This window comes from Camelus dromedarius, chromosome 29 (genome assembly GCF_036321535.1).
Source record: "Camelus dromedarius isolate mCamDro1 chromosome 29, mCamDro1.pat, whole genome shotgun sequence".
Classification (NCBI taxonomy): domain Eukaryota; kingdom Metazoa; phylum Chordata; class Mammalia; order Artiodactyla; family Camelidae; genus Camelus; species Camelus dromedarius.
The window spans coordinates 5,271,209-5,285,684 of record NC_087464.1 but is presented as its reverse complement, the minus strand read 5'-3'; the positions used below and the strand labels follow the sequence as shown (position 1 = coordinate 5,285,684).

The 14,476-nt window shown below is 42.4% G+C and overlaps 1 protein-coding gene across 6 annotated transcripts in view; it reads left to right on the top strand.

Moving 5' to 3' along the window:
- TJP1 (tight junction protein 1) overlaps positions 1 to 14,476 on the top strand; it is a 234,821-nt gene that overhangs the window by 30,610 nt on the left and 189,735 nt on the right. For all 6 annotated transcript variants that reach the window (XM_064480517.1, XM_064480516.1, XM_064480514.1 and 3 more), the window contains one exon: positions 3,834 to 3,966. Coding sequence is in view for 5 of the 6 variants with exons in the window: in XM_064480516.1 (XP_064336586.1) it covers positions 3,834 to 3,966 (133 nt within the window). In the remaining variant the exon portion in view is untranslated. The remainder of the gene's footprint in view (positions 1 to 3,833; positions 3,967 to 14,476) is intronic.

Here is a 14,476-nt window from a genome sequence, read left to right as displayed (position 1 = left end):
GTAGTAATAGTCTGAGTAAACAATAAAGACTGCCTTCGGTGGACCAGCATTTTTGAGGAATCTCTGAAATGCTGTTGGTAGATCAGGACAGATCTACTGAGAGAAGAGCCTTGCAGAAAGCATTGTCCGGAAAATGTGCAAAAGATCCCTGCCAAGTTAAGGGTGGATCTTGAAGTAGCATCGGGGAATGGAAGGAGCAGAGGACACGTGGAGACTTAATTAGATTTGATGCACCCCCTCATCCTCACTGATTTGTGACAAGTAGTGGACAACAGTATTGCTTTCTCATTAAGGCAGTAAGGTGGGCACTGGGGCCAGAGATAGGGCTGGACCTGAGAGAGCAACTGGGTCCCTTGACCCAGAAGAGAAGTTATCTCACAAACCTCCCTGCACCCCATGTTGTCTCTCTGCCAGCATGGCCAAAGTGAACCCTGAGAACCCTGCAGTGGGGAAACAGACACTGTCAAATACAAACAGAAAAACAAATACAAACAGATTGACAAATCACAGAACAACTGGGGAAAGCCAGTATTAAGAGAATTACCATATTCAACAAACAGAGCAACTAATCTCAGAAAAAAAAAAAACATTGGATTATCATGATTTTCAGAAAGATGCAAGAGAATATTCTATTAATAAAAAACAAGCACTAGACACTTTAGAAATGGAAAATTTGCTCATTGAAATTAAAGAATGGCTGAACTGACAAAATTGAAAATCAAATTAGAGGGAGGGTCTTCAGTGGTAAATGCATGAGGTCCTGCATTCAGTCCCCAGTCCCTCCATTAAAGAGAGGGGTCAAAAGAAAGAAAAGTTAGGAGGTTTTAAAACTGTTTCCAAGAGTAGGGAGTGGACTTTTGGACTTTTGGACGTGGTGGTACTGAGAAAGAAGAAAAATGAAGATGTGTGAATGTCATTTCTTGTGTAAGAGGAGATAAGAGTAACAGTGAACCCTCCATGTTAATAGAAGAATATGAGTTTAAATATATATGTTTTTATATGTGTATCTACGTGTGTGTATATATGTGTACATATAAGTACATAAATGTGTGTGCACACATGGTTAGCTTTAGAGTTCAGGTCGCCCTAATAGGATGTATTACTTTCAATCTATTCGGAAAGGGGAAAAGTCTAGGGGTCGGTGGGGACAAATAAAACTCAGTCATACTGAAAAGGCAGAAAAAAAAGAACAAAGCATGTAAATTTAAAAAACCCACAAACCATAAAATAAGATGGTGGGAGTAAATCTAAGCATATCAATAAGCAATACTTTGGATGGATTAAGTTCCTCTCAAAAGATACTGATTCTCAAATTGGGTGAAAAAGAAAGAGAATATGGCTACATGCTGTTTACCAAGTGTTAAAGTTACAACTTAAAGGAGAGAGGCAGACACTTGGGAAGGTTGAAAATATAAGCCAGGAAAAGTTTAATATAAAAATATAGATGGGAGGAGGGTATACCTCAGGGGTAGCATGCATGCTTAGCATGCATGAGGCCCTGGGTTCAATCCCCAGTAAACAAACAAACAAACAGACAAACCTACCTAATTACCTCCTTCCCAAAAAAGAATAGATAGGGAACTAATCAGACAAAATAGCATTTCGGGTAAAATGTTTCACTGACACAGAGACTAGGACCTCATGCTTGCTGAGCACATGCTCTACCACTGAGCTATACCCTCCCTCCGACAGAGACTTTTCATGTGATAAAAAGTTAAATCCCTAAGAGGATATGAGCCACAAACATTAAGAAAGCTAGTAAAACAGATCTGAAATAGGTAAAGGAAAAACAAATGATATGCAAAGATCAGTTGACAAACCCGCATTCACGCTGGGGAACTCTGTAGTAGACTTTCCTATAGAAATCAGCAATTCAGCAAGACACAGCGAAGCTGAGTTTTACCTAATAAAATAAAATGATCAAATTGTCCTTGTGTTTAAGGTCCCCTAAATGGGCAGTGTTATATGCTGTTGATGGAAGTGTAAATTGATAAAGCCTTTTCGAAAGGCAGTACCTGGCAACTTCTAGTCACTTTTCCTAAGTAAATACTGAGTTTGTACCCAAGGATGTTGTCACAAAAGATGTTCATTGCTTTGCGGTTTGATAGCAAACATTTGAAAACTAAACTAAACATTCTCCATCAGTAGGGGAATGGTTGAATAAATTGTGGTACAGCTACATCATGAAATACTGTTTAGCCATTAAAAAAGAATGACGTAGATCCATATGGGTTGTTATGGGAAGAGTGTCAAAATAGGTGATTAAGTGAAAAATTTAAGGTCCAGGACAATGTAAGCAATTTGGTCACTTTACTTAAAAATTTCAGGAGATTAACACGTACATCGATAAACTCAAGTATTTGTCTGGGAGGTTATTCAAAGAACTGTTAGCAGTGAGCGTCCTTAGGAGAAGGGATGGAGTTTCAGGATGCGGACAAAAGGGAAGCTTTTACTTTCCATTTTTTGTATCTTTGTGTCCTCCTCAGATATTCTAACTACATGGATGTAGCACTTTTGTTTTAAACTACAGCTGTACCTAATCTATTTTATATTTATTTCTATCTTATTTTTATTAAATCAAAATTATATTGCTAGTAGTCCATCCTTTGTGTCCTTTTCAAGGAACAAGAGGTGTATTTTATCCCTTTCAGACAACAGCATTTTAAATATCAACAATCAAATAGGTCATGAAGGTTGATAAATAAATGAACATGGACTATATTATAAATAGGAGATCGGATCATAAAATAAGGAAACTTTTCCATAAACCTCATTTACAAATCAGACTCATGCTATATAATCTTTATTATAATATTTATTATCTAAGACAATAATCCACTGAGCAGTTTCCTCCCAGGTTCTAAGGCACCGTGTTCTAAGGCCGCCCCCAGCAGGGCCACAGAAATGACAGAACACGTGACAGTCTTGAGTGTGTTTTGATATGTGTGAACACGTAGCCCAGCGTGCATTCTGTCGATGGCTTAATTTTTTGTATCATTTCTATTTATCATTTTGAGGGGAAGGTAATTAGGTTTATTTATTTGTTTATTTTTAGAGGAGATAAAGGGGATTGAACCCGGGACCTCATGCATGCTAAGCATGCACTCTGCCACTTGAGCTATGCCTTCTCCCCTGTTGATGGCTTAGTTTATCTGCCATTTCTTTTTATCATATTTTCTAGGTTCCATAGTAATACTGAATTAAGTATTGACTATCATGCTTACACTCGGAAAGGGTTTTTTTTACGCCTAACAAAAGCATCATTAACGGTTTCTGGGGTTGTACACGATGACAGCCGACTTGCACTGGATGTGTCAGGGACCAGGCTGAGCACTGGATAAGTAACTACCCAGAGGGAAGTCATGCCTCCGAGTTTCCTAGGAAACTTCAGTCTAGTCTTTTTTGTTGTTGTTGTTAATTGAAGTATATAGTCAGTTACAGTGTGTCAGTTTCTGGTGTTCAGCATAATGTCCTGGTCATGCATATATATACAGACACACACACACACACACACACACTCTCATACACACACATTCTCGTTTCCTTCAGTCCAGTCTTAATTGCTTTTCTGACGGTGACAGAGTTGACTTTTTAGTGAATCTTAATGTTGGAGTATTTGACCTCTGTCACAAAGGGTTTCTAAATTAGCAAGCTGCAAAGAAATACTTGGCAAGGCTCTCTGCTAGGACGCAGCTCCACAGTGGTTTTTAGCTTTTTGGCTGAGAAAGGAGAATGACATTTCCAAAGCCATCCTCAGGTACACGCTTACCTCGTACTTGAGAAACATGTTCACCCACCAACCTGTCTTCTGAAAACTTTTCCCTTTCTTGCAGGGTCACGCCATCCTCTGAAAATCCTAATGGTGCTACTTCTAATGTCAGCCAAGGAAAACCTTCTTTACGACGAATTAAAGGGAGACTCCACAGAAGCAAAAGCTTGGATAGCATCGATTTCTGTGAACTCACTGTAAGTGGACGGTTCAAAATTTTCCTTTGATTTCTTTTTTTTTTTCTTTTTCTTGTTTTAGTTTCATAAAAACACAACAGGCTTATTTCAGGTTGAGTGTGTTTCAGTAAAACCGGTTTCTCCAACAGCTTACCAACCCACGTAACTTTCTTACCAGGTCTCCTTAGGTGCATTTATATTAACTGGTTCATAATGATTCTGATTCAGAGACCAAGATAAAGAACTATTTCCTGAACTCTAAAAGAAAAATTGAATTAAATTTAGTGGATAATGTAAATTTCTTAGAAAAATCACAAATCCACTTGTTCATGTGAACACAGACTAAATATTTGATGAACCCCAAACACCCAACTTTCTGGTAGTGCCAGAAAATAGAAGCACTCTCATATTATTAAGACCGATCCCAGTTCAGTTAATGATGGTGGTTTTTTTGTACCCAGTTGTTTTACTTAAAAGTGTGCTTGACCAATTTCATGATACAAGATGTAGGTGAAATGTGACCTCTCAGAAGACATTTAAGCAATAATGGGGATAAAAGGGGTAAAAAGACAGGAAATTCTTAACTAAGCAGACCTAACAAAATGACCAAAGAAGCTATAAGAGTGGTTTAAAATAAAGCAAGTTGCTTTTCAAAAGTGAAACATTGAATAAATAGAGAAACAAACTTGAATTCTTTGTTAAAATATAAAAATGAGAATTGAAATTTTATCACGTTATTTTATATGATGCTGAATGTTAGGTGCAGTTACCATCTGCAGAATTCACTTACTTCTTTTTGATGATCTTTCCCTTTGGACTTTATCTCAAAAGTGAAATGTTTCAGCCTCTCTGGAGGGACAACATTTTGACACTGAGATTGAAAGAGAGGGAAACGTGGGGTTTACAGAAGGTCGATTGCAGGGAGGAGTGGGTTCGGGTGTGATGGTCAGCGGGGCTTCATGGACTATGTTGTTGTGGTTTGGATATTCCACTTTCTGAAGGGTGCATTGAGAGGCGTGGACTTTGCTGTACTGATATTCCATCGATCTGTCAGTAATGGGACTGTATTAACGAACTGTAATTCCTGCAGTTAGTCTCTGTCTTTTGCAGTTTGAATTCATGTTCTGTCTCAGCGTTTTGTGGTCACGGTTGATGGGGCAGTGGTTCAGCACTTTGTTCTTAGAACATTTTTAGGTTGTCATAAGATTTTACAATGAACACGTCCCACTTTTAGAAAAGCAATAAAGTGATTTTCTGAACAATAAGACAATAGAAAGAAGAAGACTCTAGCAGCTTGGCTACTTCCATTTCCTACCATAAGCGATGGTCAATAAATAGTATAATATCCAGAATATATAGGGACATAGAGCATCTTTGGCACGGGGCTAAAAAAGGACTTTTTCCCCCTCCACTTTTAAAATGTGATCTTCTTTTTTAAAAGAAGAGAATGCTATACTTTGTTAAAATGTGGTTTAGGAAAGGATTTCATGGGAGGTAAAAGGTGTCCCGATTTGATTCTTTAATGCACTTGACCTTGTAACAAAATCATGAGACCCAAATTTTAAAACCTTTGCCGCAGAGTCTAAAAGGAAGATGCTTGGGGAAGGGCCTGTCATGGCTTCCGTTGTACGGGACCGCATGGTCCTCATTCTCTTTAGGAAATAGCTTTGCCATCGTAGGTGTCTCTTCATAAGTGTTCTTCCAATTCAAAAAGACTGAAATATTGGTCATATTGTACTGTTTTTTTAATTGGAAACATTGTTATCAAATGTAAGTCTTCTTTTGACTGCCAGAGTACACAGAACACCTTAAACTAGAAGGATTTAGACTTAGTTCATATCTCCTGTCACGTGCACATCTATCCAATTTGCATGACCAATAGAATAACATTTATATTTTTACTTTTACATTTTGCCTTTATCTTTGCCTGAGGAAAACAAATGCAGTTTTTATTGCCTTTGGAAGAATTTAGGGAGGGAAGCAGGAGGGCCACTAGCTCTCCGTCCAAGGTCCCGGTTTCTCACTGAGAAGCCCCAGGCTCCAGCTGAGTCTGTTGGCTTTGGTCCCAGGAGTCAGATTTATGCTGCTTCACCCCTGTGGAGAGGTGATTGTCTCAGCCTTCTCTGCAGGGATTAAGTGGGATGGGCTTTCTAGAGGATTCTGTGATCCCCACAGCATGATTGATTGACACCCCAGTTTGTGGAGGGGACTGGAATCTATCCAACCTCCCTGGGTCCTTGAGACCGTGTCCCAGAGACACTTGGTAAGATGTTCTTAGGCACAGCCTGCGGTGGACAAGCCTGTTACGAAGATGCGTTCTGCCTAGAAATTCTGAGCCTTCTTTAACATGTTAATGAGTCTAAATGCTATAGAAAGCATGGAACAAGTTCTTGTTTTCCCTTGGAGTAATGGAGTGACATATTGATCATCAATGTGGAGAAGAAAAGTAACTATTTGTCTTTAGATTGAGTTAATGGTGTTTCATTTCTTAGTTCTGCCATCTCACTGTGGTGTCACTGCCTGTTCAGAGCCATCGGGTCCCATTCTCACTTCTGTTCCTTCCTCCCTCCCAGATCCCAAGCGTACAGTCCAAATATTTTAAATTCAACAAATGCTTGAAATTTCACAACTTCTCTTGATTATACCTCCTCCCTAAAAACTGGAGGATGGGAAAGGATGGAGAGGGATAAATTAGGGACTGGGGATTAGCAGATACACATTATTGTACATAAAATAGATACCGACTGTAAAGCACAGGGAACTATATTAAATTTCTTATAATAACATGTAACAGAAAAGAATCTGAAAAGAAAATATATACATGTATGTCTATATATAACTGAATCACTTGGCTGTACACCTGAAACTAATATCATAAATCAACTACACTTCAATAAAAATTTTTAAAAATAAAATAAAGTAAAGTTGGATGATGAAGCCAGTTGGGTAGGATTCATTCAGTTTGGAGAAGCTGTCCTGTACAGGAACTTAAGTAATTTATTTCCTGCTTTGTGGTTAGAAACGAAGATTTCTGATTTTCCTACGGCCTACAGAGAAATACCACAAAAATTTCTGTACACAATAAATAGAAACAGTGAACCAATTAATAATTCACGTCTCTGTTCCATCAGTCTCGGGTAAAGAAGTATTCAGTCGTCATTTGGTAAAATGTTACATGTTTCAGAGCCCTCAGAGGAGTTTTTGTCCTGAGTGGGAAAATATGTGTTAATAAGATATTATTTGGAGTATTACATTTTTGGGGTGAAGAAGTCACATTTCAGTGCCACCTGAATAATAGTTCTAGGGTTTTTTAACGATCAGCAGTTTTTCACATTTGAAAAGAAGCTTTCTCCTCCTGGTAGAGAGGTGTCTGTGTAGCTTCTAGAAGATGCATGTGACTCTGTGGAGCCACCGGTGGTAGAAGTTTTCTCCTCCTTCCTCAACCCAAGAACTCCTGCTATGAGATCTGCGGGACGCAGGGACCCCAGAGGCCTGTTTTAAGACCAAGGATCCCTGTGACTTTGAACATATATCAAGTTTGCTTTCTCCTTGACATGACATGGGCACCTGACTGGGGAGCGAGGAGCCAGGCACTGAAAGAGAGGACACGTGGAGGGACACTGAGGACCAGTGTGTCCTGCTTCCCGGCGTGGGGGTGGGGGGCCAGCCGCTCCCATCACCAGCACCCCCTCATCCCCCCGGAGACCCCATGGCCCCCTGTGCTCTGGGCACACAGCTGCTCTTCCCGCCCTGAGCTCTAGTGACTTGCCATCTCTCCCTGTGTCACTGTTGGTGCTGGTACCCGGCCACCAGCAGGTCTCCTCCCCGCACCCTCAGCTCTGGGTGCGTGTTCCTTCCCTGACCATATCATGTGCTTCAGCTCCTCCAAGGCAGGGAGCATGTCTTCTGTAGTCCCCCAGTGCTAAGCGTGGCAGGTTTGATGCTCATTGAAGGTGAGTTTGTTGATTGTTGGTGGACTTACTGCTTCATTAACTGTGGGAGCTGAGTGGGGAAACACTGAGAGACCGTGAAATGTCAAAGTAGTCGGGACTGAGAAGCAAGAGGTCACGTAAGGTCATGTAACTCCCTTGACATACAGTCGGGCAAATAACCAACTCTATGTACTGATTTCTCTTACGGGGAACTTGCCTGAGCACTAAGAAATGAGAGGAAATCTTTTTTTTTTTTTTTTTTTTTGTACAGCCAAAGCAGATGTGGTGGTACTGGTGGAGGGAGTGGTGGTAACTGGTAGAGGTGAAGGTGGTGGAGGTGGTGGTTGTCCTGGCGGTAGAGGTGGGGTGGTGGTGATGGTGGAGGTGGGGATGGAGGTGGAGGTGGGGATGGAGATGGAGGTGGAGGAAGCAGTGATAGGGTGGAAGTGGAGGAGATGATTATGGTAGCTTCTGTTCCCGAAACGGCCAGTCTCTCACCTTTTGAGGCAATTCAAATGTTCCTGATTGCATGTGGTGGCCTAAACATTAAGGACATTTACCAGGTCACATTCCCAGAAGTCTAGTGGGGTAATCTTCAGGGCTAATTGAATCCAGTGGATCCAGTTCCATTTCCCTGAGACTCTGGGGTCTACTCTCCTCTCTGCGTAGACCTCATCAATACGCTTGTGATGTGGTGAGTGCCGCTGTCCCAGTGGTCTGTCTTCCCTTTTGGTGCAGGACCCCATCCAGGGACAGGCATCGCTGTTAGGTGTCCTGTCTCCTCCTTGATGGTTTAAAAGGACCCTCCTACCTGGGGCTGTCCCGTGTCTCCTTGTGACCAGACTCAGGTTCTGGGCTCTTAGCAGGATCTGAGGGTATGCCCACGCTAGTCCCAGCTGGCCTGGACGTCCATAAACCAGCCAGCACGTGTGGGTCCCAACCCTCCATGGGGATGGGCATTGCTGTAGAGGGAAGGAATATTCCAGAATTACCACCCTCATTAATTGTCCAGAGTGAGAGGAGTCAGGTAGGATGTTTCAGGTTCTTCTCCAGAACTGGAGAATCAGGCTATTTATAGAACCTTGGGACTTCCAGAGGCCACTCCGAGTGCAGTTTGCCACTGACAGCCGATTAGTAGGAGCTGCTTTGCCTATAATGGCTAATTCTTCCTCAAAGAAGGGGCAGGCGGAGGGAGTGGGTGGGAGGGCACTTTCCAGAAGGGAGCCACGGTCCACAGACACACCTGGCCTCACGTAGCTGGGGGCGGACACAGGCAGGTCAGACATGCCAGGGTTCAGAGAAGGTCGCCTGAGGAGCCAGGACGAGAGTTGGTCTTTCCCTGCACTTTTATCTTGAGATGAGGAGTCGTGTCATTTTTACGTGCAGCCACAGAACAGAGGCAGAGCTGATGTCCTGCCCTCTGACCCCATCACATTTCTGACAGCCCTTGCCCGTTCTGTGACAGGCACAGTGCAGGGGGCCTCGCCCTCTGGTTGTGGCACTTATGGTGATGGGGGAGGCTCGGGGGACATTTGGATGTGGCTGGTGACAGTAGCCAAGGGCAGTCGGGCGAAAGGCAGGTGGGCCAGAGGAAGTTGAAATTATACAAAGAGACAATATTTTCATATGTGCTGGATGAGTACATTAATGAAAATAATTCCTTTTTTTATCTAAAATGAGTCTGCTTCAGGTTTTCAGAGAGGATCTGAGATGATTTCATTACTTTTAACCCAATGAACCGAATCCTTTGGTTTCCACACTTATTACTGAACAGAATAAGTAATCGCTGAGGAACACAGCAGACAACGTAGGGGGTCTGTGTCAGTGACACACGTGTATAATTTCAAGGATATGTAAAAATTGACTGTGTTTGTCTTTGAAACAGATAATCTCTTCTTGCTCCTCTGAATAAAAGCTTTGTAACTTCTTTGGTTATTATGGGACTTCTGGGCCTTAGAATGAGAGGCGGAAGATTCAGAATGTGTTGTTTTCTCTCTCTGCACCATTTTCTACTGTAGGGAAGCCCCACGTTTTGTAGTAACTAACAGTGGTGAGGGCTGACTGCGTGCCCCGGGCAGGGACTGAGGGCACCCACAGCTCCTGTGCTGACGGAGGTGGAACTGAGAAAAGACGCCAGGAGAAGAAAACCCTGCATTTCCTCAGTGCTCTGCTGTTCGCTTTCCTGTAGCACTTGGAGGAACTGAATTCCTCTTCAGTTATGACTAAAGCTCATAGGAAGCCTCCTTCATCAGAGCCTGATTTGGGTGCCAGATGAGATGCAGTCTTCCCACGTCTCTTGGTGGCCTGTTTGTTCTGGAAGTCCCACCCTGAGCGTCACCAATGGGTGTGGAGCTGGATCTCACCTCCAGAGGTGCTAAGAGCCTTCACCTGAGGTGTGGGGACAGGACAGCCCTGGGAGAGGTCCCCCAGGGGTAGAGCTAGAGGTTGGCCGCTGGGGGCCCTGCCTCAGGGGTGCGTGGAGTGGCAGCCTGAGGGGACAGAAGCATTCCGGGAGAGACCCCGGCAGCAGGGTGTGGGAAGGGAGGGTCCCAGCCCACAGAGGAGGTTCAGGACTAAGAAGGGACCCGGAGAGGCCAGAGCCCCAGGATGCCCCTCTGCCCCAGCACCAAAAAAGTCCCACAAGACCTCTATATACAACTTTAATATTAATTAAGAAGTCGTATATAAATGCTGGAGAGGGTGTGGAGAAAAGGGAACCCTCCTATACTGTTGGTGGGAATGTAATTTGGTGCAGCCACTATGGAAAACAATATGGAGGTTCCTTTAAAAATTAAAAATAGATTCAACAATTCCACTCCTAGGCATATATCTGGAGAAAACTCTATCTCGAAAAGATACATGCACCCCAGTGTTCACAGCAGCACTATTTACAGTAGCCAAGACATGGAAGCAACCTGAGTGTTCATCAGCAGGTGACTAGATAAAGAAGATGTGGTATATTTATACAACGAAATACTACTCAGCCATAAAAACCAGTGACATAATGCCATCTGCAGCAACATGGATAGACCTGGAGATTATCATACTGAGTGAATTCAGTCAGACAGAGAAAGAGAAATATCATATGATATCACTTATATGTGGAATCCTAAAAAAAAAAAAAAAAGATACAAATTCTGTTTACAAACCAAAAACAGACTCACAGATGTAGAAAACAAACTATGTTTACCAAAGGGAAAAGGAGCAGGGAGGGATAAATTAGGAGTTGGAGATTAACAGACATGTATTACTATATATAAAATAGATAAACCACAAGGACCTACTGTATAGCACAGGGAACTGTATTAAATATCTTATAATAACATATAATGGAAAGAATCTGTAAAGAAAAAATATGTATGTATGTTCATGTATAACTGAATCACTTTGCTGTACACCTGAAACTAACATTGTAAATCAACTACACGTCAATAAAAATTTTTAATATTAAAAAAAAAAGTGTATTACAGATGACCTTTCACATTATTGCACTGCCAGCAAAATTTGGTCGTGACCGGGAGAGACGTCATTAGAATGTGCATCCACATCATCTCAGAACTGGACTGTCCACAATTCCAGGCTCTGCAGACATGCTCTGTCTCCATCAGTCTCAGTGGTTATACGTTTGTGTTCGTGTGGTCCAGCGCTGAGCCCGAGCCCAGGGAAGGGATGGTGTCTGGTAGGAGGCTTCATCCTGGATCTTTCTCCAGCCCAAGGCATGCTCCTCCCGCTTCCCAGGGCAGGGTGCAGGCCACACTCGGCCACTTGGGGGCAGGGCTGCCCCGCGAGTTCACCTGGGTCCCTACCAGCTGTGAGCTTAGTTTCTCCTCCTCCATGCCCATCGTCCCTTGGTTCAAATGTATGATGGATGGATTTCAATGTAGACAGGAAAGTGGAAGCTGTTGATGTTCAGAAGGTGCTGCTTCTAGCAGAGTAGAATTTTGAGCCACCCTGTGCTCGTGTGAAGGTGATTTTGTGCCAGGAGCTTTGATAAATGGAGGATACCTGGTAGCAGGGTGAGAGCAGGGCTCTGTTTTATCCTCTGGGATGAAAATGAAACTGCTTCTCCCTTCTTTTAAGGACTTCCACACTGTCAAAAAGACATCAGGGTGGGGAGGGTAGAGCTCAGTGGTAGAGCATGTGCTTAGCGCACACGAGGTCCTGGGTTCAATGCCTAGTCCCTCCAAAAAAATAAATAAAAGTAAATAAATTAATTAATAAACCTAATTACCTCCCCCCCAAAAAAAACAAAAAAAGAAAGAAATCAAGCTTCCTTGTTGTTTTTTAAAAAAGTAACTTAGTTGAAATTCTTTGAAACTAGCCATTTATTTACCTGTACTCCAAACATGATTCTAGCTTTGGATGGTTTTAAAAATCATATTTGATAGTTATCTGCATATTTTAATGTGATGTGAACCACCTTTGTAAGCATTTATTAACTTTGTTTCCCCATTCTCTATTGTGTATTAAATTTTATAAGGTTTATTATAATTAGAAAATGAAAATCATGAACTAGCTTTTAAAATATTTTACTTTTTTTCCATTGGCTTTAACTGTATACTTCGAGTTACTGCATTTTATTTCTTTTTGTGTGTGTATGGGGGGAGGTAATTAGGTTTATTTGTTTTATTTTATTTGTTTTTTAATGGAGGTACTGGGGATTGCACCCAGGACCTCATGCATGCTAAGCACACACTCTACCCCTGAGCTGTACCCTCCCCACCGCATTTTATTTCGATAACTCAATCACTGGCCTTTTCTTACTATTTAGGCATGAAAATTCATTTTCAGCATTTTGAAAGCTCCATAACTCAGTTTATTCCTGTTGCTACTGTTTATATTTTTAAGACTCTACTTAACCTTTGGCTTCCATATAAGTGTGATCCTTTTTACATGTCAAGTAAAGTGAGCATTCTGTGTGTTCTGTGTCCACAGCAGAACGTTACTGGACTGTTTAAATGTAGATGATAGCAATGTTTGTTTTCTTCCCCTTGAAATTGTTAGTGAGGTACCGTAAGGTTTGGCAAGATTGCTTAGTGCTTTGAAGCTGGGTCATATTTTATTTATTGAAATTTTGTTTGAGCATAAAACTAGATTTAGCACCTGATAATTAGATTTCCTTCTGGCAAAGAGAAATACTTTTCCATGTGCTTCCTCATAGCTGGGTACATTTGGACGGGGCAAAAGAACAGTCTAACTGAAGCTCTGCTGAGTTATCAACAGTAGGAAAGGCTTAGAGTCCACCTGCTGCCTTTCTTGACTTACTCTCCAGATAACAGTGTGTTCAGTGTGTCGTTTTGTGTCCAGGACGGGGTCTGCGTTGTCTGATTTCGTTGTATGCTTGTTATTTCCTTTGCACATCATGTACAGACGGTACCTGATAACTGCTTTTGGAAGCCGTTGAATATTGCTCTGTGGTGCCATCGTGAAGCACGTGAGTGCCAGTGGGTTTTAGCGTGCTGTTTTTTTCCTTTGTCTTCATTTCAGAAGATATGACATACACATTTACTGCTATTTTTTTCTGTATTTTCTCAGATTTATTTTGGATCATATTTTTAAAGCCATAATAACAGTTCTTTTGTCCGGATGGTATAAAATGAGAAAGCCAAGAATTTATCTAGCAGAAACCAATACATTTGTCAGCCTGAGGATCCTTAAACCTTTGTTCAAGATTTGACTTTGCAGAATATTACCACCTGATGTTAATTTTCTTCTTTGTTTTTTTACCAATTGAACAGTTTAATGAATACTGTATTTTTAAAATGGTGATCTTCTCTGAGCACAAATCCTAGAGTGTTCGTGTTGTATATAATGTATAATTACGAAATATCATGGAGTCTGGAATAGTGTTGTTTGCTAACTACTCCAAGAGTTGTGTAGATTTCGGAATTTGGGTATAGTACTTACCATAACTTAGAATATGGGGTAAACAAAATGAACCACCTGTTGCAGCATCAGCGTCTGCCCGTAGATTTGATGAGAGATGGTTTGGAGATCAGTAGAAAAGGAGAGAAGACCAGAAACAAGGGAGCTGGGGTTGGGGGTTGGGGTGGCAGGGGGTCGAGGATTCTAAGCTGCTGTGTGGTTGGGCTCCACCTGGGTGGCCAGTGTCCTGGATGCAGGGTGTGAGGGGACTCGATCAACCAAGGTGGATCCTGTCTTCCAGGGTAGAGCTGTGGGTTGTGCAGTGTTTTTATTCAGCTGCTAGGTGCAGTGATGTGAATTTGAGAGTAAGGGGACCCCTACTAACTCCTGGGGTTGAGAGGAGGTCAGGACCCTCAGTGGAACAGAGATGTTGATCGGAAGTGAGTGCAGGACGTGGGGGTCTGGGGTCACGCTGCAGTCCCCACAGGGACTTGGGGCACAAAAGGAAACTTAGCCAGGAGTCTAGCACTCAGGGTGGTAGACAGGGGAGAGGAAGCCTCCAGATCCTGGCAGGGGGCTGGAGGCATGGTCAGCAGACGTGGTCAGCGGGCATGGTCAGCGGGCGTGGCTTGGGAAGTAGCAGGGGCTGAAGCACAGGGGTGAGCATCAAGGTCACAGTCAGGACCTGGGAGTCAGGTGCTGACAATACTCAGAAAATGACACAGGGAAGACGG